The sequence below is a fragment of the Vipera berus genome (genome assembly GCF_964194415.1).
Source record: "Vipera berus genome assembly, chromosome: 7".
NCBI classification, from domain to species: domain Eukaryota; kingdom Metazoa; phylum Chordata; class Lepidosauria; order Squamata; family Viperidae; genus Vipera; species Vipera berus.
In genome coordinates this window covers 13693290-13719653 of record NC_138209.1, presented here as the reverse complement: position 1 = coordinate 13719653, position 26364 = coordinate 13693290, and the positions used below count along the sequence as shown (strand labels likewise).

At 42.2% G+C, this 26364-nt stretch overlaps 1 protein-coding gene across 1 annotated transcript in view; it reads right to left on the bottom strand.

Moving 5' to 3' along the window:
- Positions 1–25856, bottom strand: part of PKD2 (polycystin 2, transient receptor potential cation channel) — a 38479-nt gene extending 12623 nt beyond the window's left edge. Inside the window, exons 1-9 of the mRNA XM_081332715.1 lie at positions 25328–25856; positions 16691–16801; positions 12656–12789; positions 11025–11275; positions 9967–10191; positions 7707–7935; positions 6786–6956; positions 3007–3188; positions 1164–1284 (exon numbers count right to left, since the gene is read on the bottom strand). Coding sequence (XP_081188841.1) covers positions 1164–1284; positions 3007–3188; positions 6786–6956; positions 7707–7935; positions 9967–10191; positions 11025–11275; positions 12656–12789; positions 16691–16801; positions 25328–25826 — 1923 coding nt within the window. The 5' untranslated portion in view covers positions 25827–25856. The remainder of the gene's footprint in view (positions 1–1163; positions 1285–3006; positions 3189–6785; positions 6957–7706; positions 7936–9966; positions 10192–11024; positions 11276–12655; positions 12790–16690; positions 16802–25327) is intronic.
- Positions 25857–26364: the final 508 nt, after the last annotated feature.

Here is a 26364-nt window from a genome sequence, read left to right as displayed (position 1 = left end):
CTTTAAGAGCCTGTGTATAAAAGGGAAGGCTTTTGCTAGGGTGTCAAACTCAATTTCATTGATGGCCGCATCAGCATTGTGGTTGCCCTCAGGGGGCTGGGTGGGTGTGGCCTGGGTGGGCATGGCCTACTGGGTGGGCGTGGCTAGAGTGTGTATGGCCTACTGGGTAGGCATGGCCAGCTCTACATCGTTCGCATCAAGGGTGCCTATGGGGGCCTGGGCAGGAGTGGGACAGATCTGAGGGTCTCTGGCAGGAGGAGGGTCTCTGGGCCAGTGCCAAGGCAGTGGGGGCCATTCCCTCACTATTTCCAGGATGGCTTCGTGGGCCGCATGAAACCACTTCGCGGGCCGGATCTGGCCCCCGGGCCTTGTGTTTGACATGTCTGTGCTAGAGTATCTCTTAGTCGTCCATTTTCCTGCTGTAATTGCTGTGTGTTGGAGTTTGCTGTATTACCAGGTGTATGTATATTGTTCCTGGTGTATATTGTAGATACTGTATGATAAACCACCATTTAATACAAACCACTGTTTACTGTATTTACTCCTGGGTTACCTCAGCGCAAAAAGACTGTGCGTGCTCTGACATTGTCATTCATATTTCATTTTGTCCTCCTTCGGCAACCTTTCTTTATTGATTCTATTCTACCATTTCTTTGATATTACTGTAATTCTTGTTCCGTGGCAAATTGTCCCATGGCAATTTGGCTGAGGCACGTTATTCTAGACCCAGGGTAGGCAATCTTGGCTCTTTTATGACTCATGGACTTCAACTCCCAGAATTCCAAAGCCAGCATGGCTGGATCAGGAATTCTGGGAGTTGAAATCCATGAGTCATAAAAGAGCCAAGGTTGCCTATCCCTGTCCTAGACCCAATAGAGAAGCAGAGGAATCTATACCTTTTTGATTTTATGTTTATGAAACCTGCCCACTTTTTAGTATAGTAATGCAATAGTGAGATTCTCCCATTACACAGTAATGATTTGGAAGGTGCATGCTTTTGGGGAGATTTAGTCATTTGTTGTTGTTGTTGTTGTTCTGATACACAGATACATAGCATAAAACTGGTATTAGTTGTAGTGAAAAATAATAATGCAAAATAAACTTCAATTTGAAAAAGATGACCAGCAACAAAAACATCAAGGAACAAAAAAAAAGTTACATACCAAAAGAATGAAGAGCATAAAGAACACAAATGAAGTGAAATAAACTGGTCCTAAAATTCTGTTAGCTTCTTCAACCTCTGTAAAGTCAAAATCTCCCAGCAGGATGCGGAACTGAGTAAAGCTTTAAAGAGAATAACACACATATAGCCAACAGTTAAGGCACTGTGTGGAACTGGAATTTTCTTTACCAATTAACTTTAACCTTTCAGGATATTTCTAGTGCAAAATCAGGTGTTTGAAAGCTTTCTGTAGCTGAGAGGCTGAAGTAAGCTGAATACAACGGAAAGAGGGTATTGAAGAAGTGTGTGCTAAAACAATCAAACAAACAAAGGTTCAAGAATGTATGGGTGAAAGTGGATTCAATTCAGATTGACCAGGATGAAAGAATTTCACTCAGATTTTGCATGATCACAAGTTCGTGTAAGAAAGCTATTGTTGGATGGGTTTCGTAAGATGCTGATGAAGGGATAGTCTAAGGTAGGGGTTCCCAATCCCCCGTCCATGGACCAGTACCAGCCCGTGGCATGCCAGCAACCAGTCCGCACAAACAAAGCCCCATCCACACGATGCAGGCAACACACAAAACCACGCACCCTCCAGTCCACGGAAAAACCTCTCTCCATTCAACTGGTCCCCAGTGCCCAAAAGGTTGGGGACCTCTGGTCTAAAGGACAAAGGTTGGAAGAGTGTATGGATATGGTGTAAGCAAGGAGGATTTGCAAATATACAGTTGATTTTCATTTTTATATCTCATGTCTTTTAATCTCTCCGATTTCTCTTTCTTACTCTTTTTTTCCACCTTGCAATATGATTGGGATGTACATATGTAAGTAATATCTCCAAGCTAATCCACTGAATCAGACAACATTTTAAGTCTGTAAGACATTTACTAATTCACTAAGGGCTTTTGAATCACATTATCTTACAGTTTAATCCCTTGAATGAGGACCACTGAAATGTACTCTCCATTTGGCTGACCTTGAAGAGTTCTCAAAAGCTACAGATGGTTCCAAATGCAGCAGTATAAACAGTTGTGAGCATGCCTTAGGGTGCCCAGATAACACATCTGTTGTGTGAACTGTGCTGGTTACCAGCAAACCTCAGGGTATAATTCAGGTTTCTGATTGTGATCCACTAAGCTCTTATTATGGCATAGGACTGGTTATTTGAGGAACTGCTTTTTCCCCCCTATCACCTCTGCCCTTCTCATAACCCGTGACAGCGTGGGCATGCTTCATCTCCTATCTACTGAGTAATGCCTTGTGATGGGACCAAGGAAGCATGATTTGTCTGTCACCATGCCTGTCTTCTGGGATGCATGTAGTGTATTACAGGTAAGTCCTTGACTTATGACCATAACTGAGCCCAAAATTTCTGTTGCCGAGTGAGGCAGTTGTTAAGTGAATTTTGCCCTATCTGATTACCTTTCTTGCCACAGTTGTTAAGTGAATCACTGCAGTTATTAAGTTAGTAACACAATTGTTAAGTGAATCTGGGTTCCCCACTGACTTTGCTTGTCAGAAGGTCACAAAAGAGGATTACATGACCCTGGGACAATACAACCATCATAAGTATGAGCCAGTTGCCAAGTATCCAAATTTTAATCACATGACCATGGAGATACAATAGTTGTAAGTGTGAAAAATGGTCACAAGTCACTTTTTTCAATGCTGTTGCAACTTTGAACAGTCACTAAATGAACTTTTGTAAGTTGAGGGCAACCTGTATGTTCTTCTTTTATTTTCTCCAGTTTAATGAATTTATGCACCAACCATAATTGTTGAGTTGGACAGCTTTAGAAATCTAAACTATAACATATAAACAAAGAGTTCATTCTACTTACACACTATCCTGGAAAGTACTGAAGTCATTAACTTGTGTCCCAAACACAAGGTAAGCTAGCTGAGCATAGGCTAAGAAGATGATGAAAAACATAATTGCAAAGCCAAGAATATCTTTGGCACATCTTGACATGGTTGTGGACAACTGGTTCATGGTTCGGTTGAAGCTGATAAATTTGAAAAGCTGATGAAGAAGAGAAAATGGTTTAAAACAAGGAGCCAACAGTAGCTAAAAGAATTGAGCTACTGACCAGAAAGAATTGCAGTGAACACATTCCATACCAAATAGTTAAGTAGGATACTTTGATTTCATGTTTATATGTTCACCGAGCTGTGGTTTGTGATACAAAAGTGAAGGAAAACCAGAGTTTATATGGAAATAACATCTTAATTATTAAGAAACGTAACGTCAAGGACCAGGGCTTTTTTTCTCATAGAACGCTCAGAACGGAGTTCCGGCACCTTTTTTGGATGGAACCTTGTAGGGTAGGCAAGGTGGGTTGTATGACATGTGTGAGTTCCGGCACCTTTTTCTTTTACAAAAAAAAGCACTGTCAAGGACTATTCCAATGGCTGCTTTTTTGACAGATCAAGATATATACAAAGTAAATACGTTAAAGGTTTAAATTGTGCCCTTATTTTCACTTTTGGTGTTCATTTGCCTACCTTGATGCTTAGATGTTTTCAGCTGAAACACTGAATGTACTATCTCAGTTGTATATTATTAGAGCAGACAAAAAAAGAAAATCATTCTTGGGGGCAGGATATACTGCAATATTATTATTATTATTATTATTATTATTATTATTATTATTATTATTATTATTATTATTATTATTATTATTATTATTATTATTATTACATTTATATACCGCCCTTTCCCTGAGGACTCAGGGCGGTTTACAGGGAATTAAAAACCAAAAATACAAAAGTTAAAACCAGTTAAATTTAACCCTGTGCACCTAAAACCCCAATTAAAATAAATTAATCCTCAGCCTGGGCCAGAGAGCTCGAAGAGCCAGGTCTTCAGGCCCCGGCGGAATGAACGGAGGTCGGGTGAGGTCCTCAGCTCCACTGGCAGCTGGTTCCAGAGGGCAGGCGCCCCCACTGAGAAGGCCCTATCCCTGGGCGTTACCCGCCGGCAATCTCTTACCGGTGGGACCCTGAGCAGACCCTCCCTGTGGGAGCGCACTGGACGAAGGGCACTTGATGCTGGCAGCAGGTGTTCCCTCAAGTACCCCGGACCCAAGCCATGTAGGGCTTTATAGGTAATGACCAGCACCTTGAATTTCACCCGGAGGGCAACCGGAAGCCAATGCAGCTCGCGGAGTAGAGGTGTTACATGGGAGTATCGGGAGACCCCCATTACAACTCGAGCGGCCGCATTCTGCACCAGTTGAAGCCTCCGAGTGGTCCTCAAGGGCAGCCCCATGTAGAGAGCATTGCAGTAGTCCAAACGGGAGGTCACGAGCGCATGAGTAACTGTGCGTAGGGCATCTCGGTCCAGATAGGGATATCATATTAAGTAGCATCAAGTATATAAAAAAGGGGTGGGGCTTTGATTGTACGATGTAATGAGCCCTTAGAATAACCTTGAAGAAGAGGAGGAACAGCTACAGCTCTGGTAACAATTAGAATAGGAGCGGAATTTGAGAATTCCCCTCCTTTCCTTTACTCTTCCTAGTTCTTTGTAGGATAAAGGCAAAATCCCAGGGCTGGTATCAGCCCTTTGTGGTAAACCAGATATGAACACTAAAGTCATGAATACTGAAACTACAGGTTTCAACTTATGTCCACGATTGAGCTCCAATTTTTTGTTATTAGGCAAGACAGTTGTTAAGTTTTGCCCCTTTTAAGACCTTTCTTGACACAGCTGTTAAGTCAATCATGTTAGTAACATGGTGGTTAAGTGAATCTGGCTTCCCCATTGTCAGAAGGTCGCCAACGATCCTGGGACATTGCAACTGTCACAAATACCAGTCAGTTGCTAAGTGGTTGAATTTTGATCATGTGACCCTGGGGATGCTGTAGCGGGCCTTATGTGCGAAAGATGGCCACAAATCCCCTTTTTCAGTGCTGTTGTAACTTTGAAAGGTCGCTAAATGAGCTGTTACAAGTCAAGGTCTACTTGTATTTCATTGCAGAGTTACAGTAACAGAATTTTGTTAATTCCAAATGGCCCTCTCCCTTCCCAGCTTTTTTCCTAGAGAGAACTAGAGAGGGTCTGAGATACTTTCTCAAATTCCATTCCTGCTCTGGACTCATATTTCCCTTATCTGATTTTTGCCTTGGCTGCAACTCTTCCTCCTCTTCTTCAGAACCCATCCCGTAAATTCATACTGCCATCTTGACTTTTTTTTTATCCTCCTCCTCCTCGTTGGACCTCCTGGATTGGAGACAGCATGTAATTCATCCCTTTCATGGCTCTCTCTCTCTCTCCCTCACCCCATCACCACCAATGACTCGGACAAGACAACTATCTCTTTTTTTGTTTTCATTTGGGAAGAGAAAGCTAAGGTGCAAAATGGTTGCCTTAAGCCCTGTGGAAGCTTAAAATGTCTATTTCATGTCTTATCAGGGGTGTCAAACTCAATTTCATTGAGGGCCGCATCAGCATTGCGGTTACCCTCAGGGGGCCGGGTGGGTATGGCCAGGGTGGGCATGGCCTACGAGGTGGGCATGGCTAGAGTGCGTATGGCCTACTGGGTGGGTGTGGCCAGCTCTAAATCATTCGCATCAAGGGGGCCTGGGCAGGAGTGGGACAGATCTGAGGGTCTCTGGCAGGAGGAGGGTCTCTGGGCCAGGGCCAAGGCAACGGGGACCGTTCCCTCACTGTTTCCAGGATGGCTTCACGGGCCACATGAAACCACTTCGCGGGCCGGATCTGGCCCCCGGGCCTTGTGTTTGACATGTCTGGCTTAAATACTCCACAAAACTATCCTGACTTGGTCATCTTTAGAGGGCGACCTCTGTCCAGTGGACATATTTATGATGATGGAAGCTTTGCATTACTCTAGACACGATCTGCATGGCACAAGAGACAGAACTGTTTTAGACCTAAAGAGTTCTCCTACCTATTATTCTTCTGCAAGGCTAGAAGGTCTTCAATACCCTTTAATTTTGCCTTTAGTGAAATCCAAATAAATACTACGACTGTGATTTAGAATCATGTGGATTGTCTCAAAGCAAATCAATTGAAAACCATTTTCATTTTCAGTGAATTTTATTATTACATTTCTGCTGTGTAAGATGGAAAGTGTTACTGTGGGGGTAATGGTGGGCCTACATTTCCCCCCCCCCCCACAAACCGTGATTTATCACAGCATGTGAACTGAGCCACCCCTTTAAGCAGAAATATTGTTAGGAGCTACTTTTTAATTCTCTATACAACCACATAATACACATTTAATTACTAAATTGTATTTTTAATTCTGCAATTATGGCAAAAACTAACTTGGATTGGGCTTTCTGCTCCTTTTTAGAAAAAGCTCTTGTTAGTCAACCAAAGCTTTTAAAATAATTTTTATATGCCATGTCAGAAAGCAGTAAAAAAAAACACCACTTAACTGCAAGAGTTTTATTTATTGCAGTACATTGTTCTATGTTCCTGACTTTTAGGATAGATAGACATTTAAAAGAACAAAAGAGAGGAAGACCTTGAATGCAAATTGATTTTCCTCACTCCCAAATTATAACTATTCAGTTTTTCAAAAGAAAAAAAAACAATTTTCTTATAAAGTGTCCTGATTTACTTTAATTATCTCAGTAAAATTTGAATTACCTTTATCCAGACGAAAAACATGGTAACAGCTGCAACATTATTGAACTGGGTTTGCCAGTATGCTAAAGGTTCAAAATTGGGAAAGCTATTTTGATCTTCCAGCAGTTTCTTCAGTAGCTTATTCACAGTAGATATTTGATAGATATTCAATCCAATAGCTGCCAATGATAGCTGAGAATAGGAAGAAAAAAAAGAAAAAACATACACAAAGTTTAGTGGACTAACTTTATTGCTCCTGCATAATACTGTAATCCTGTCAATACAGACGTCACTGTACTTTTAACTTCTGGTTTACACCTAGTACCACCAAAAGAAAACATTCTGGGTATCCTTAGTACCATAAGTACATATTTGGAGTATTGAGGAAAAGAGTATTGAAAAGAGATTCAAAAAGATTGTCCACATAGTTGGAGACCACTCTGAAATTTGTGGCCCATCCATTTGGACCCTTCATAATGTCTTGAAAACATGGCTTTATGCTTAAGCCTGGGGCCCATCTTAGAGAACCATTTCCTGATTGCATGTATGATGGATTAAGGGGATGCCCGGCTATTCATTTTTATTTTATGTGTCTTTATCCATTTATTGTAAGCCTCCTAGCATCGCATAAGTCAAATGGACACCTACATAAATAAAGTAGATAATACAGTATAAAATGCTTTGTAGTACAAGCATATGGTTTCCTGTTCCACTGATTTGGCTACTGATTCATCAAAGATGGGAAGGCTGCTGTTTATTTCAAATTATTATTATTTTTCTAGCAGCATCAGAAAGGAAGGCATCCCTAGCAGTTATGGTACAGAAGGGGCAAACAAGGAGGGATCTATCTCTTTTGTTCATCAGAAACTTGAGAGTTGACAACTCCCTACAAAGTTTCTGGAATATTTCAAATTAGCCCAGTATTTAAATGGGTTTACTTACTGTGATTATGAGAACATCGAGACAGTTCCAAAGACTCCTAAAATAGAACAACCTGTGAATGTGAATTTCCAGGATTTCTTCCACCACGTAATAAATAATAAAGAGGCAAAACACAAGTTCACAAGCAGCCAAGAAAAAGTCAAAAGTGGAAATGTAGTGGATTAACTTCACTGGCTGGAATTGCCAGGATGTCAGGAGGCCTCCGGTGGGTGGGAATTCCACCAATAGCCTGCATTTAAAAATAAAAGTTATCTTGTCATAGATTATCCTTTTGTTGCTCAGCTGATATTAAATATCTTTTTTTAACCCAAGGGTGGACAATTAAGATGTTAAAGTGATAAGTAATACCTATGAAAATCCTATGCTTGTAACTATTTTATTAAAAGATTTTAATTAAAATTATTTTTAACTTCCCACAAAATATATATTTTTTATAATTTGCAAGTATTGGATTATTTCACTTACGCTTACTAACCTATGTTTGAAATAAATATACAGGGTTTTTATTTATGACCCTTGGTTTGGTGTGGTGGTTAAGGCTCCAGACAAGAAACTGGGAGACAATGAGTCTTAAACCTGCCTTAAGTACAAAGCCAGCGAGATGACTTTGGGCCAGTCACTTTGTCTCAGCCATAGGAAGGAGGCAATGGCAAACCATTTCCATAACTGGTGCCAGGAAGACTTGTTCATGTAGTTGCTAGGAGTCAAGTCTGACTTGAAAGGATTCCCCCACTCCCAAAAGAAAAAGAAATATTTGCAATATCATAATGAACAAAAACACTATATAATCAATATATAATTGAGGCTGGCAATAATACCACACATTCTCAGCACAAAATGGGCTCATCTCGGTCCAGCTCAAGGGAGGGGGGGAAACCAGATGTTTGTGGCTTTGCAAAAGGCCAAAAGAGTTGAGGCCATTGGTGTGTGTGTGTGTGTGTGTGTGTGGTCATAGCAACAAAGAACTCTGTTATTTTCTAGAGTATGCCTGCTACATTTTTCTCTAAATTATCATTCTTCTTTTTATTGGGAAACGGCCTAGAAAACACTGCCTGTTGCAGTATAATTTTATTTCAGGTTAGGGTTTTAAAAATATAAAATCATGTCTGGTGCTATAAAACTGTAAACTGGATCAAACCCTTCTCTTCCCTACGATGTATCCATAAGCATGCTTGATGTAGGAAGCTAAATGTTAATGTGGTTTGGTTCTGGCCATCTCAAGAGTTGAACTTTATAGACTTCCTAGGTCAATATGGGCCCTCCTTGACTTACTACCCAAAATTGGGATCAGGGTTTCCATTACTAAGCTATTGAAGTTAAGCGAGTCAGACCCAATTTTGCCAGGGTTGTTAAGCAAATCACTTCCAAGCTAAGTGAATCACGTGGTTCTAAGCAAATTTGGGAAGGTTGCAAATGTGATCACATGATCTCAGGATGTTGCAACCATCACATGTACATGCCAGCTGCCAGGTGCCCAAGTTCTGATCACACACCAGCAGGGATGCTGCAACAATGGTAAGTGTGAGAACCGGTCATAAGTCAATTTTTTCAGTGCCATTGTAATTATGAGCAGTCGCTAAATGAAAAGTCAAGGACTGTCTGTAATTAAACTTTTACCTAAATGTTTATGGAGATTCTCAGTCATCCAGATCATGGTTGTCCCAAAGGTGTTTGTTTTTTCACGAGGCAACTGGACTTTCTTGCTTTTCTTTGAAGACGTTTCACTTCTCATCCAAGAAGCTTCTTCAGCTCTGACTGGACGGTGGGGAATGGAAGGATTTATATTCCTTGCAGACAGCTGGTCATTTGCATTCTTTTATTGAGTCATTGAGGCCACTTGGAGGTTTATCTGTGTCCTCAAGGTCACCCATCTGCACTACTCAGGTGAGCCTGAGGTCACCGGTAAACCTCCAAAGAGATCAACGACTCTCTAAAAGAATGCAAATGACCAGCTGTCTGCAAGGAGTATAAATCCTTCCATTCCCCACCATCCAGTCAGAGCTGAAGAAGCTTCTTGGATGAGAAGCGAAACTGTCTTCAAAAAAAAAAAGTACTTTTGTAACTTTTACCTGCATGCTATTATTCTTACAAAAAATACCCCAAATCGACGTTAACTATAGCCTCGTGAGAGAAAAAAACACATTATGGGTAGCATGGCCTTCCTGTTGAGTATAATGGAGATGAAACCCACATGCACCAGAAGGTGGCTTCACAAATCAAGAGTTAATGCTCAGTTAATAGTCAAACAGTCCATGCTCACCTGACAATGAAGAATAGATTGATATTTGCATTGTAGACGGAAAAGTCGATAAATACTGCCCTTGTGCCTCTGTCAAGCCACAAGTTGTTCTTAAGGACAGCAATCAAGGCAGAGGTGTCTTCTTTGCTTTTTGAGAGCTCCTGGTAATAGCCAGCTCCACTGTATGTGGCGATCAACCCCCAGTGGCTGCTCCCATTCAAGTCTTTTTCACTGCTGTACGTCCATCTAAAACACAACACTAGAATCATGAGAATTACTAGAATCCCACCTCCGTTACCGTCATCGTGAACACTTATGAAACAAATTATCCCTAAGCGCTTTTTTTCCCCATCAGAAGTAAAACATGATGACAAAATATTTGAATATCCGTTGAATCTGCGGTATGCGCCATACATTGAATATTTTTCCTAGTAGGTGGGGTGGCAGCAACAGGATAGTAACTTGCAGGGGCCATCTCCAGAATAGTTTATCAGCTGTCTTAGTAGCACTGAAAAGCATGAGCATACTTGGTATAAAATTAGGTATGGGTTGCTCATGTAGCATGCCCCATTACTGTAGTCAAACATCAAAAATGGAGTACTGTCCTATTGGTAGGGCATACCGATAGTATGGGTAATGTAAGGGCTGATAATGTACTCTACACCTCCTCTGCCTTATTCAAATGCACTATTAAGTCTTCATCAATAAAAGTTTCATAGCTGGCTCATCTGGTAAGCATATAGAGGTTTGGTTTCCAGAACATAAGAAGAATAAACTTTAAATAGAATGAATGAATGAATGAATGAATGAATGAATGAATGAATGAGCTAACAAATAAATGAAGAAATGCAGTTGTTATCTGATGCTATGGATGTGGTTGTTTAAAGGCCTTAGAAGCTTTAAGTCCTGTTAAATAGCTAAGACATCTATGTATATTGGGATGGGCAACTATGGCAACTTTATGACCTGTGGACTGCAACTCCCAGAATTCCTGAGCCAACATGGAGTTGAAGTCCACAGATCATAAAGTTGCCACAGTTACCCACGCCTGGTCTATACGAATGTGAATAAATACATACGCTGTCCCATTCCGGAGCCCAAACGGAGCAGTGTCCTCATTAGCCACCGAGTAAACATCGTAACAGTCTTTTATTTCATCTTTTAAATCTTCAGGTATCGAACATGAGGCATTCCTCACTTTCAGCTGCCGGATACGAGGCACTCCTAAAAGTAGATTCTCGTGGTAGATGAAACTTCTGTTCTCTGCCACTGTTTTATTATTGTACCACATCTCCCAGTACAGTCCATCCAACAACGGCCCCTCAGTGAACTGAAAGATTAAGCAAACTGTTTTAGATTGAGAATCAGCGATGTGCTGCCTCTGATGCTACTTGCTGGACTCTACTAAATTTCAGCCATTAAAAAATGTTTTAAAAAAGAAATATTTTTAATTCATATTAAAGTTAATAAGCTGCCTTGAGGATCACTGTCCCCTCACATAAGATTTCTTGTCATTTGGTCATTTAATTTAATTTTTAAATATCCCTTTTATCAGATAGATAGATAGATAGATAGATAGATAGATAGATAGATAGATAGATAGATAGATAAAGACAGACAGACAGGCAGGCAGGCAGACAGACAGATGATAGATATAGTAGACCACCTTGGCCAATGGATCTCAACGGAAGGTGATACAATAAAGGAAATTTAACAGCATGTTAAATGTGGTTGGCAGGCATTCAGCAAACTAATAATAATTTTCAAGAATAACCTCCACCTATGGCTGAAGAGAAATGTTTTTGATCAGTGTGTGTTACCTGCTCTAACATAAGCCAGTGAAACATGGACACTAAGCTCACAATCGATAGAAAAGCAACGAATGTCATAAAGAGCCATGGAAAGATACATGTTCGACATTAAAAGACAAGATAGAAAGACCTGCACATGGATTAGAGCAGAGTTCCCCAACCTTTCCACCTTTGCGGAACAGCATGGGGGGGGGAGAGGTGATGGTTCAGCATGAGCTGCGGGTGTGTGCATATGTGCAGCTCCATTTGCGTGAGCGGTGGGCATGAGTGCTTGCCGCTTGTGCAAATGGAGCACGTATGCACGGGCTCACCTGGTGCTCATACACGTGCGTGTGCGTGCTTGCTGCATTGGGCCTTCTGGTTTTGAACAGCTCACGGCCTGTTAGTGGTCCGTGGCCTGGGGGCTGGGGATCCCATGATTAGAGAACAATCAAAAGTATACGATATCATGAAGAGAGTAAAAGGATTGAAATGGAAATGAGCTGGTCACATAAGGAAGAAGAATTGGTGGCAGGTGGACCAAGGCAGTCCTAGAATGGATCCCACTTGATAAAAAGAATCCATGAAAGAGACCTAAAACAAAGTGGATCATCAACATCAGCAAGTATTGTGGGCCCAATTGGCAAAAGAAAGCTCAGAACCATCTTGCGGAAGAGGCCTTCATCCTGCAGTGGATAGAAAGTGTGTGTGTGTGTGTGTGTGTGTGTGTGTGTGTGTGTGTGTGTGTAAGTCTGAGTCAACCTTGAGAGCTGGTGAGAATCGAACTCCTGGAGTCAGCAGAATTAGCCTGCAATACTGCATTCTAACACCAGTGCCCACCAGGGCTCTCATAATTTATGTTAAATCTGAGTGATATGCATATAGCTTAACGATATCAAGAATCACATTTCAATTAGTACCTTCCAGAAGTCTTCCATAGTAGACAAAGATCTGAAATTGGTTTTCTCCATCTTTGATACTGGTGTATCGAGAAACAGCTGGGACATTACTCTTGTGTAGTAGTAAACGTTAGAATTCACCATTCCGTAAGATACTGTAAACATGAATTTGGAAATAATATGTATTTCAGATAGAAATTTATTAATCACCATCTTCATCTGTAACATGTAAGCAAGCAAGTAATATTTTATCTGCTATATTATCAAGAATTATCTCACATGGGGCTCTTTAGGATGAGCCTAGATGCCAGAGATTGTCTATGTTTAATGCTAAATGCACAAGAAGTATTCATATTATGTATGAATGTTCCCAACATCAACCAAAAAGTAAATATAGTTCTTCCGAATTCTGTTCAACAGATCCTTCATACGTTTCCAGAAACTCTTGTGTTGAAGGAACCCAGGACAATGGGGAACCTGTAGCCATCTAAAACAATAAGATGGATTGATGTATATGCATATTTGCTGTTTATTTTTTTCTTTCTTTTCCTTTTGTTTTATTTGCTGGCTAAATGCTGTAATAAAACTGAATTGAAACTGAAATTATCTAGATTCAGTTTCTGAAGAAAACGTACACTGGAGGCAGTCCTCTTATCCAATCATTAGGACACGGACTAGTTTCTAATACTAAACCTATTTGTTTATATTTAATATCTGAAAAAAGCAAAAAGCAAAAACATAAAAAAGGTACATGCATTTCTAATTTATTTGTCTTGGTGTCCGGAAAAGCATCTGCAGTGAAGTTGGTTTTCTTAGTGAAGCACTTAACTGGAGCTACATTCAGTTAATCGCCTGCCCAATTATATTCTCTAGCAGAAATAAAACTCCGCAGGAGACTGCATTGCAGACAAAAGGCAGAGCTCTTTCAATATTTTATGTATCCCTAAAATGTTCTAAGAGCCAGTTTGATGTGCTTGTTAAAACCACCAAGCTGGACATCAAAAGACTGTGAGTTCTAACCCTGCCTGAAGCAGGATTACGAAGCTTGCCAGGGGATCTTGGATCAGTTATTCCCTCAGTCCTAGGAAGAACGAAATGGCAAATTATTTTAAAAAAAAATATTACCAAGGCTTTGTGCATGTACTGTAATTGGCAAGAGTCAAGACTGACTCAAAGGGACAAAAAAAATAAATCCCATAATTGAAGAGAGAACGGCTCTTTTAATATCATCAATACACGGACCCATCGTGATTTCGAATTGTGGTATTGGAGAAGACTCTTCAGCGGCGGTGAGATTCAGCTGGTTTGCACCAATTCAGCAGAACCGGTAGCTAATTTTTTGTTGCCCAGGTCCAGAATGGACTTCTGGAAGTGGCATCCACACAGAGAACCGGTTGTTCACCTACCGTATTTTCCGGCGTATAAGACGACTTTTTAACCCATGAAAATCGTCTCAAAAGTTGGGGGTCGTCTTATACGCCGGGTCGTCTTATACGCCGGAAAATACTATTCACCTCTCTGATCTGCAGTCCCCGGCAACGCGCTCCGAAGCCGCCTCCCAGCCAGCATGTCGCCACCAAACTTCCCAGCCCACACTGCGTCTAGGCACTGCAGCCCGGATGGGTCCGGTCCCGGTCAAGGACGCCGCGGAGCCTGCTGGCACCGGGCGAGACCCAGCAGCTGGCCAGCTGCTGGGCGTCGGTGTGTCAATCACTCATCGGATCGGGGGAGGGGACGGAACGGCTTGGAGCTGAGCTGCTGCTGTTGCCGTCGCCACCGGGGTTCGGACGGGAGGGAGAAGCCTCCTCTTCGCGAGCCTCCCCTGCCTCCGAGCCAGGCCGGCGATCGCTTGAGGGACGGACGCGGTGTCGGACGGTCGGAAGCAGCCGACACGCGAAAGGCAGGCTCACGACGAGTCGAAGTGGGCCTGCGTCTGTGGCATGCAGGGATGGCGGGGGTGGCTCCCGTAGCGAGGGAGGTGCGTCCATGGGGAGATGGGTGAGGCCCGTGCGGCGTGCTGCAAAGAGGGGCCCCGCTGAATGTCACACCCGTAGGCCGCGACAGACAGTAGGAAGGGAACACCTTTGCTCCTGCCGAGGCACCGCCTGACCTGCGCCGACTGGAAGAATCGCTTGCCTGGTCACGGAGTGCGGAACAGCGGTACTTGGCGCCCCTCTTGCCCACAGAACATGCAGCGGCCCTCGCCAGCCGGCCTCGGCATGGCCGCCCCAAGCCCAGCTCTCCAGCGCGTCTTCCGGGCCCGCCTGGCCAACCGTCTCCTGGGCGGGGCATGGCTCCAGACGCGGCAGCTGCTCTGTCTGCAAATGCTGTCTCAAAGCCGAATCGCGCTTGGCTGTGCAGGCTGCCGAAAGGCGGGGCTTCTGGCGTGCTGTTTGCAGAGTCTGGCCTGGAAGAGCGCATGGCTTTGCACCATTTGCATCAGACGGGGCTGAATCTGAATCGGGCTTGTGTCGGACACTTGGCAACGGGCATGTAAGTATTTTCCGGCGTATAAGACGAAAAACCTTGAAAATCTTCTCAAAAGTCAGGGGTCGTCTTATACGCCGGAAAATACGGTATTTGAATCCCACCACTGCTCTTAAGCGCCTGTGGACTGCAGGGGAAGATCAAATCAGTCAGTCCTAAAGGAAATCAACCCTCTCGGTTCTTTGGAAGAACAGATACTGAAGATGAAATACTTTGGCCACTAAATGAGAAGAGAGGAGTCATTGGAAAACATCCTGATGTTGGGAAAGAAGGAAGGCAAAAGGAAAAGGACACAGCAGAGGATAAGATGGATAGACAGTGTCATCAATGCAGTGAACATGAATTTGGGCAAACTCCAGGAGACAATACAGAACAGGGAAGCCTGGCATGCTATGGTCCATGGAGTTGCGAAAAGTCGGACTTAGCAACTGAACAACAACAATATCATGTTGGTTTTGTAATGAAAAGAACAAGGCCACAATCTCCCTTTATTGTTAATAAAGGTTGTATTTGTAATATTTAATATTTTATATGTCTACATTTATTTATAAGATATTATTTTGCAAATTAATCATCAATTTTAAAAATAACAACAGAGTGGGAATACAGACACACTTATTTGTATCCCATATTTATTATTTTTTATAAATAACTCAAGAGGGCAAGCATACAGCATCTAATATTCTGCCTGTTATTTTCCCCACAATACCAACCCAGTGAGATGGGTTCAGCTGAGAGAAAGTGGCTGGACCACAACAGCTGGCTTTATAAAGGAAATATAACTTGAATACAATATGTGCAGAGGACTATGGAAATAGCCTTGAAGAAAATATGCAGCAGCGGTTAGGAAACATGAACGTAGCCCAGGAAAACATGAACGTGTGAGAAGAAAACTCAAGATAATGTCAATTTGAGACTCTTTGGTATAGGCCAGGGGTCTTCAAACTTGGCCTTTTTTTGACTTGTGGACTACAACTCCCAGAATTCCTCAGCCAGTGTGCCTGGCTGAGGAATTCTGGGAGTTGAAGTCCACAACTCATAAAAGGGCCAAGTTTGAAAACCCCTGGTATAGACAGACAGAGGGAAGGAGAAAGGCTGCAGGTTCTGATATTATAGCTTATAGTAAGTAATATGTTTTTTTGTGTGTGTCTGTGTGTGACTGTTTCCTGATCTGCTCTACCTTGTAAAACTAATAGTATTGTATTTATTGTTTTACGGCAGTAGAAGTCTACCTAACTGATATATCCACTATAGCTGATTTTGTAAAATCTCAGACTATACATTTTTTCTTCTTATTTTTAAATTGTAGACTGAAATTGTACTATACTTTTAGAATTATCTTCTTCAAACTGTTTTCCCTAGATCTTGAATCAATCTACAGCCATAAGAATTAAAGAACAGGTTTGGGAAGTTATTATAGCCTATATGAATTAGCAATTTTCTGAACATCAGATTTGACTGGATAAGCAATAACCATGGCCTCAAATTAAGAAATCTTTCAGACTCTATTCCATTATGTATTAAATATCAGTTTACCATCACATTAAAATATCAGCAAAGACTACTTACAGATTGATAGGACCACAAGAAAAATCAAATATGTTATTAGCTCACGCAAAACGCTTTTCAAGTATTTCTCTCGAGTTGTAGCTTCTTCCATGAGCCGAGTACCCCACAGACCTTAAAAAGAATAACCAGGAATCCGTAAGAAATACGACGTATTGGTATATGAAAGGCATCAGTATAAACTAGCACTAGTTTGGCATTGTTTAGTCTGATGTATAAGTTTGGGCATTTATTTCCACCTTACAAGATTAATATAAGACTTACTTTGTACAATAGGTTTAATTTAATTTAATAATTTAATAATTTGATTTCTATACCGCCCTTCTCCCGAAGGACTCAGGGCGGTGAACAGGGCAATACACAATAAAAATCGAATACAAAAATTAAAAAACCATTAAACATCATGCCCATAAAATCAATACATATTAAAGTTAAACTAGTTTTAAAAACCCAACCCCATCCCATCAGACCAGGCCAGCTTGTTCGAAAAAGAATGTTTTGAGATCGCGCCGGAAGGAGCGAAGGTCGGGGGCTTTTATGGTTATTAAATTAACAATGATTCACTTAAAAACTGTGGTGAGGCAAGTCGTAAAATGGGGCAAAACTCACTATCAACATAAATTTTGGGCTAAAGTATGGTTGTAGATTGAGGACTACCTCTATATGTGAACCAGCATGAACTAAAATGTAGCCTGTCCTAAGTTTACTTTAGTTTGTTCCTGAGAAGCTAGGGATATTTTGAGTATCCTAAGACAAAATGCAGGGGGACTTTTGAAGCAAGCAGAGTAAGGCTGGTGCCTTGCCCTTATCTCCAGCTTTTTCTGCTAGATGTTCTCTAACCCAAGAATTTCAGTGGCCTCCTTTCTCAGTCTGTTCTTATGCTGCACTAGACATCAAGGAGATTGATTGGTAACAGAGAAGCAATAATAGAAATCCCTGGGAAGATTGGGGCCGGGAGTGGTGGTATGGGATGTCTTGTCCTAGAAGTAAGAACTCTAGTGGCAGTAGTAATGGTTGTCCAACAAGACTGTTTCTCCTGTTCTGCTGCTTATTTCCCCGTAGATCAGGGTATCAAACTGCCGGCTCGCAGGCCAGATGTGTCACGCAGAAGCCACGCCCACCCCATTGCCGGCAATGGCAAAACAGTGCAGATACATCGCGCGACGTCACGGGTTTGACATGTCTGTCTTAGATTCACTATCTACTGTTGCTGTCCTTGGCTTTTGCCTACTCCCCACTATATATCCAGATCCTGTTTGTTCCAGACCAGGGGTCAGCAACCTGAAACAGTGAAAGAGCCACTCGGAACCGGTTCCCTCACAAAAGGAAAAAACTGTGAGCCGCAAAAAATGTGTGCACATGCGCAGAACAGGGTTTGACTGAAGAGTGGAGCCAAGGCGAGATATGCACCTACCCTGCATATTTGAATTGATTGGTTGAACTTTTTTAGTCCCACTTTTTTTTTTTGGACTGCACATGGCAGAAGACTGGGAGCCGCAGGAGACGGCTGAAAGAGCCGCATGCGGCTCCGGAGCCGCGGGTTGCAGACCTGTGTTCCAGACCCACATGCATGTATGTTTATCTAGATATGGGCCACAGAAATTAACAGTTTGTGCACAGGAAACCTCGCACATCATTTGCTTTATGGGGAGGAAAAGGAACATGAAGCCTCCCAAAGACAAATTGCTTCTTTCTCTATCCTTAGAAAGCTCCAACTCTTCCCTCCTGCAGTGAATTGCTGTTTTGGGGATTAAGCTGTTTTGGAGGGGGGTGGGCATAACATAAATTTGCCTTTCAGAAGTTCCCACTTCCATTTCCCCTTAAAATCCGGGGGGGGGGGAAGTCAGCAGAATAAGCAAGTTTGGTGGGGAGCTTGAAGGTGGAAATGGGCAGCTTACCTTTCTACCAAATACAGCTTTTGAGCATTTAGGTATGTAGGAAGGAGCCAGTTTAAAGTCTCTGGAAGAAGTGAGGTCCATATGAGATAATAGGTGCCCTCCTCCCAATCCTCTGGTTTGGGAGGAGCCATCCTTTTGCTAGTTTCTGTGCCTCGAATTTTATATAAAATCAGGAATACTGAGTTAGAAGATCAAAGGCTATTTAAGCTGAAGGCCATTGTCTAATGATCGGACCATTCTGGATTTAGATAATAAGATGATGGCTTAATTAACTCTGCAGGGGCATATCCTGAAGGTCTCTTCCTATTATGGATAGCAAGTGTAATGTTCACCTGGAAATGTATGGTTTTTCAATTGTGTTGAATAGAGCACTAATTAGGGAGACTTTACTGATTCTTCCAAATTACATCCAAATTGTGCAATTGTTACTTAGGGACAGTTTCACGTTCTGATATCTTTATGCAGATACATATGATGATGATGATGATGAATTTCAAGAGGCAATTAGGCGAAGTCTTGAGGAAAAGTGAAGATGTCCAAAGATGGGTGTACCAAAATATCTACCTGACTTCAAAGAAATTGAAATTTGTTCACCGTTTTATAAAAACACTAAAAATGTACTGGTTATTATTTCAGTGTTTCAGTGGCATTGTAAAAGCTGAGCTCTATCATCAAGCAGTAGCAGAGTTCAGAACCTGTTGTAAAATTTAACTAATGGGATTTCAGTCATCCCTTCTCATGACTTAAGCAGTAAACAGTTTTAAAATGTGATATGGTCAAGCTTACTTTAAAAATACAAGAACATGGCAAATCTGCTGAGTCATAAGATCCATTAACTATTTTTTTTCTAATGACTGACCCGAAAACTGCTTTTTTTGCTGCTTTTTCCCCCAAAACTGTTCTTTTCTGGATTTTAATATTTTACTTCTCCTGTTGACTTTATCTTGTAGTAGATACAGGTATTAATCCAGAATGTCTAGAGTGTCTTTTCTTGAGGTCCAAGAACTAGTTGCTTTCTGTTACCTGTCTCTTCATTCTTATGTACATGTTTTAATGTGGAGAATGAATACAATGCCAAATAGACTGAGTGTATTTGTATATTTTGTTTCCTGTTATTAATACTGCATCAAAGTATTTTCCTGTTTGTTTTTAATAATATTTAAATGTAACTTCAGGAAGCTGAAGTCTTTCTTTGATTTTCTGTTTTAACTTATTTGCATTTCTCAGAGCATAATATTAACCAAAAAAACAAGGAAATAAACTAGAAAGGGATGAAAGATTGCTACCTAAGGTGTAATAACTGAATGCAGATAGTCCTTGACTTACAACCATTCATTTAGTGACTGAAGTTACAACGGCACTGAAAAAGTGACCACTTTTCATATTTACAACTATTGTGGCATCCTTCTGGCCACATGCTCAAAATTCGGATGCTTGGCAACTGGTTCATATTGATGACAGTTGAAGTATCCCAGGGTCATGGATCCCCTTTTGTGACCTTCTGACAAGCAAAGTCAGTGAGGAAGTCAGATTCATTTAACAACCATGTTATTAACAACTACAGGATTCACTTAACAACTGTGGCCAGAAAGGTCGTAAAATGGGGCAAAATTCACTTAACAACTGTCTTGCTTAGCAATGGACTTTGGGGCTCAAATGTGGTTATAAATTGAGGACTACCTGTATATCATTTGCATCAATATTACATCACTGCAGTTCTAAGTACTACCAAGATAGCTCAAGCAGAAGACCACTGATAAGACTAACCAAGTTAGAATGGCAAACCATGGCCAGCAAAAAGCACCTTGTGCAATTTTTACTGGAAAATATGGAAATAGTTTTTGCAGGCAAAAAAATAATAATCCAAAAAAACACATATTCAAATTTAGTGAAACAGCACTTGGCTCTAGGTAAGGAAATACGTTTATCTTTGTCTTATTGGCAGTTAACAACTTTTCTCTCAAGACCAACACAGTAACAATGAAACCAATGGCAACAGCATATAAATACATTGCAAAGATGATGCACTATTTACAAACACTGCTAAATTGATGTTTTAAAAAGCAATACTCCACTAATGCAGTTTATTGAAAAGGTTCTTCTACAACATGCTCTGTAAGAAATCATCAAAAAGGATTTAAAGATTTTAAACATCCCAAATAGGCCAAAACAGTTACTCAGTCTCTTCTGGAAGGCAGCCAGACCAGAAAGCTCAAAATGTGTGTTAACAGCCAGCAAAGTAACAAAAAGAACTATAAAGTTCTACATTATTGAAAGTCCACTGAAGCTAGGCCAGTGATGGCGAACCTTTTAGAGACCGAGTGCCCAAACTGCAACCCAAAACCCACTTATGTATCGTCGGGTGCCGGGTGGGCGTGGCCCATTGGCTGAATGTGGCCGATTGGGTGGGCATGGCCCATTGGGTGGGTGTGGCTGCAGTGGTAACGGCAGACTGGGTGGGACTAAAAAGTTCAATCAATCAATTCCAACTTGGCGAGATCTTTTTTTTCCCCACAAGAAGTTGAAATTGATTGATTGATTGAACCTTTTTTTTTTTGCACATGGCGATGGAGTCCTAAAGCGAAAAGGTTCTTTAAAATCCAGCTGAAGGCCTAGGACTGGGGTGACGGTACGTGTGCCCACAGAGAGGGCTCTGCGTGCCACCTGTGCCATAGGTTCACCACCACGGAGCTAGGCTGTTCTGTATCCGTTTATTAAACTTGTGTGTAATTTGTACAAAATTTGTAAGATGTATTTGCATGCTGTTACACATCCCACTTGCCTGAGAAACAGGCACCCTCACAAATGATAAATTGACAGAGTTTTGTAGAAGTTTGCACATTACCTAGTACCAATTACCACCCACTTGAACAACAGGAGAAAAAATTAGGACAGTGAAGATATTTTTGGTCTCAACTTTCACCAGTTCTGGCTAATGGCAAAGAATTTCAATCCAAAACTTCTGAAGGATATCAGATTGCCAACCTCTACTCTTTAAGGATCAGGGATTTGTCTTAGTATCTGAACAGATGTGTCACGTTATAGTGCAAAGGAAAGTACTCTAAACATGTCCCACTTTTTTAAAAACAACAACAAGCTATGTTAAACCGCATCAGTTTTGTATTAGACCAACAATGAAGATCAATCCCTGTCCTGTAACAGTGGATCATGACATAAGAACTAAACGGTGCATGTTGCCAAAAACAGTACATCAAATCAGTATATAGATCAAAACAGTAGTTGTACAAAATGTGCTCATTTCATCATACCAAAGGCATGTTACTAAAAATAACAGCATGAGCTATCCACAGAAGGAATTGCAATGCAAGAAAAAGGGCATAACTTAGGTATTTTATGCCCAGTGAGTAAGCTTGCAAATATAGCTTAGGTCTTTTTAGTTGTTAACATCTGTCTCAAATAATTATCACTTGTGGGAGGTTTTTTAAATTAACTTTTAAGATATATGCTACTTTGTAGCAGGATTTTCTCTCTCTTCTATTCTGTGAACCATCCTGCATATAAATAAATTACAAGCAAACAATATTATATGAAAAGAAGCGAGTGAGCCTTGGTGGAGCAGTGGGCTAATGCCTCCTTAAGTAACCCCAGCTGCCTGCAATTAGTGCAGGTTCGCATCCCACCAGGCTCAAGGTTGACTCAGCCTTCCATCCTTCCGAGGTAGGTAAAATGAGGACCCAGATTGTTGGGGGCAATAAGCTGACTTTGTAATAATGCTGCTGGGGGGGGGGGAAAGCCCTAATAAGCAGGCATATACATAGAATGAAGGCTACTGCTAATCTTGTAAGCCGCCCTGAGTCTTCGGAGAAGGGCGGGATATAAATGGAATTAAAATTAAAAAAAATTAACGGCTTACAGTACAAAGCTGAAAGTAGCTGCAGTTATGCTTGTTTGTTTTTTACTTCTAAGGATTAATATGGCTACCCTTCTGGAATTTGTAACTAACTAGGTGGCTATCCTGAACTGGAACAAATGAGCAAAGGCTGGTTGGCCAGGCAACAGAAAGTTTGAAATGCACTCTGAATGGATTGGAGTTTGCAACACTTGGCAAAGAAATATTTTATTTTTGGGAAAAAAAGAAGCATAGCTTAAAAAATAGATAGTCTATGAATTCTGCCTGGTGCCCAGGGTAAAAGTTTCATATTTTTTCAGGAAAGGAAAAGGCTTAAAGCTTTTCTTTAAGACCTTTCATTTTGTAAATGTTTTTGCTCATACAGGCGAAGATCACCTCAGCTTGCCTTGGCCAGGGCCTTCAGAGACAAGGTGAAAGTGATGTCAACGAGATAAAGCAGAAAGATGTTGTCAAGATACGTTCGTACTTTGCTTAGGAGCAAATGGGGACAGGCCTCAAAGCATGCGAATAAATTGCAGTGAAGTTGGCAAATTATGTAATATTGTCTGAATACCCGCATCTGCAGCACGGTAACAACAAATCTGAATTCAGAAGAAAAATCATGTGATTTCAGGAAAAACAAAATCAAGTTTTCAAACACACACACACACACACACAGAGACTTTGAAATAGTGACAGTGGATTGCCCTTCAAATACATATGACCAGTTCCACATTATAACTGAATAGATTTGCATTACCTACTACATTTTTTATAAAAACTGCTAGGTTCCACCAATGTGTATTAAATTTAGATAGCAAGGGTTAGTATTCAGGAATATTTTAACTGTTATAGTAGAAATAGTCAACCACAATCTCCTTGGGTTATTGTTTCGAAGATATCTCCTTACCAGATTTCTCAATGTTTTCAACAGTGGCAGAGCTTCTAAGGTACAGGTGGTCCTCAACTTATGACCACAATTGAGCCCAAAATTTCTGTTGCTAAGTAAGACATTTGTTAAGTGAGTTTTGTCCCATTTTACAACCTCTCTTGCCACAGTTGTTAAATGAATCAATAGAGTTGTTAAGTTAGTAATATGGTTGTTAAGTGAATTTGGTCTCTCCATTGACTTTGCTTGTCAGGTCACAAAAAGTGATCACATGACCCCAGGATATTGCAAATATGAGTCAGTTTTATCAAGCGTCTGGATTTTGATCATGTGACCATCAGGATGTTGCAGTAGTCATAAGCCACTTTTTTCAGTGCCGTTGTAACTGCAAACAGTCTCTATATGAACTGTTCTAAGTTGAGGACTACCTGTACTTCAAAAGTTCTTAAAAATTCAAATAGATATTCAGAGATGTATGTATCTGCCTTGAAAGTAGCTCACATTTACACTGTATAGTACAGTTAGACATCAGCAGTTGACCACAGGAAATGTTTTATAACCATATCATAAAAGTTGGAAGGGACCTTGGAGGTCTTCTAGTCTAACCCCTTGCTCCGTAACATTTTTTATGTCATAAAGTGCTTTATAGAATTCACCAATTCAATTCCATAGGATTTCAGATTTAGGATGCACTCTGTACAGTAGCCCATTAAAGGTATTTTGGCTGAAAACGTTTTGTCTTACGATACACTATTTCATCCAGTTAAAGGCTATAGGCACCATGTAATTTTTGTCATGAGATCATCTGGATATTCTTAAGGCCAAAATGAGAACATCACATTACGTTTGGGGCTATAAAGAAAGCCCTAAACTTTTTATTCACAATCATTTTTTCTCCAATTAGAAAACCACAGACTACAATTTAAAATCAAAATCAAACCCATCTGGAGGATATCAATTTGGAAAAAGTCGAGCCACCCATCAAAGGAATAAAATACATATCACAATTATTGGAAATATGGAAAAAGTTCAGAGAAGAGCAACTAAGATGATACAAGGCCTGGAGACTAAAACATATGAAGAATAGCTGCAGGATATGGATTTGGCTAGTCTAAAGAAAAGAAGAAATAGGGATGACACGATAGCAGTATTCTACTATTTGAGGGGCTGACACAAAGAAGAAGGGGTCAAACTATTCTCCAAAGCACCAGAGGGAAGGATGAGAAACGATGGTTGGAAACTGATCAGAGAGAGAAGCAACCTAGAATTAAGGAGAAAGTTCCTAACAGTGAGGACCATTAATCAGCGGAACAGCTTGCCTTCAGAAAAAGTGGGTGCTCCATCACCGGAGGTTTTTAAGAAGAGATTGGACAGTCACTTGTCTGAGATGGTATAGGTTCTCCTGCTTGAGTTGGGGGCTGGACAAGACCTCCAAGGTTCTGTTCCATTCCATTCCATTCCATATATTCTATTCTATTCTATTCTATTCTATTCTATTCTATTCTATTCTATTCTATTCTATTCTATTCTATTCTATTCTATTCTACTCTACTCTACTCATTCTAATTCTAATTCTAATTCTATTGCAAGTTAATAAATAAATAAAAAACCTTGAAGTTAACGGAAGTACCAAAAATACACAGTAACCCCTCCCTCTTTATTACTAAAATTCAGTGCCTTTTGAGCTAGGGCAGTTGTTTTGGTAAACATTATGGAAGTTATTGGCTATTGCCTTCTGGAACTTTTTTTTGGGGGGGGGGGAGTTTTCAGGCTCATTGATAATCTTGGGGCTCTCCTGGTGGTCTCCCATCCTGCTTTACGGTTTTGGGTGGGGTTTTTTTGAGCTGAACTCTATCCCCTTCAGGTCCCAGTCCTCCTGGCAGCCACAGGTAGATGCATCCGCCAAGGACTGCCCTTCCTTCCAGGAGCAGGAAAGCCGCGTCCGAGAGCAGCTGGGCGAGGGGCGGGGAGGCGAGGCTGCCCCGGACGGCCGCTCAACTCACCTCGCAGTCGGCTGGCCAGTCCTTTGGCCCAGGCGACCCGGTGCGGCGGGGGCTCCGCAGCCTCGCCGTTGCCCTCTTCGGGAGCGAAGCGGGCGGGCAGGGCGTCTCCCGCTCCTGCGGGGAAGGGATGGCCCCGCTCCCCTCCGTCCTCCTCCTCCTCTTCCTCGCCCCGCCGCCTGCGCCGCCGCTGCCTCCCTTGCGCGGCGTCTCCGCTTCGAGCGCCGGGCCCGCCGGAGGTCGGCGAGGCCGCGTGGCCCCGGCCCCACTCCACGTCCATCCTCAGCACCGGCCCCGCCACCGCCGTCGCCACCCTGGCCGGGTCTTCCTCCTCGGGCTCAAAGACCGGGTTGTCCCGGCTCCAGGCCTGCCTCGAGCAAGAGGAAAGCGGCGGCGAGGGCGAGCCAGCGGGCTGGCCGAGCTGGCCCAGCTCCAGCTGCTCAAGACCGCCCGGGGAGCAAAGTCCAGCGCGGCCGCCGCTGCCTCCCCCCGCTCCCGCCATTGTCCCTTTGCAAGCCCCGCCGCCTCGAGAGCTTCCCCGCAACCCCGCCGAGTAACGGGGCGGGAAATGAGCGCCCTCGCCCTCTTTCCTCCCCATCCCCGCCCACAGCGCCTCGGCGGCCAGGCCGGCCGAGCCAACAGCCTCCTCGGGACGGGCTGAGAAGGGAAAAGAAGCGAGCTCCTGAGCTCCCGGTGGAAAGTGGCGCTGCTGGGGAAATCTCTCGGCCGATTTTCCCCCAGGAGTCAAAATCTCCCCCGAGTTTCCTTGGAGTCGTTTCCAAGGATGGAGGCGGAGGCGGGAGCAAGCAGGTCGTGGAAGGATTCAGTGCTAAAGGCAGGCCGAGGTTGGATCGGAGAGGGCTGAGCCCTCCTTCGTCGGGGTCTGGATGTGGAAAGGCCGAAAGGTCCAGTCGATCATCCGGGAGAAGCTGCAGGGTCCCCTTGCAGCAGCAGCAGCAGCAGCAGCAGCAGCAGCAGCAGCAGCAGCAGCAGCAGCAGCAGCAGCAGCAGCAGCAGCAGCAGCAGCAGCATCCTATTGT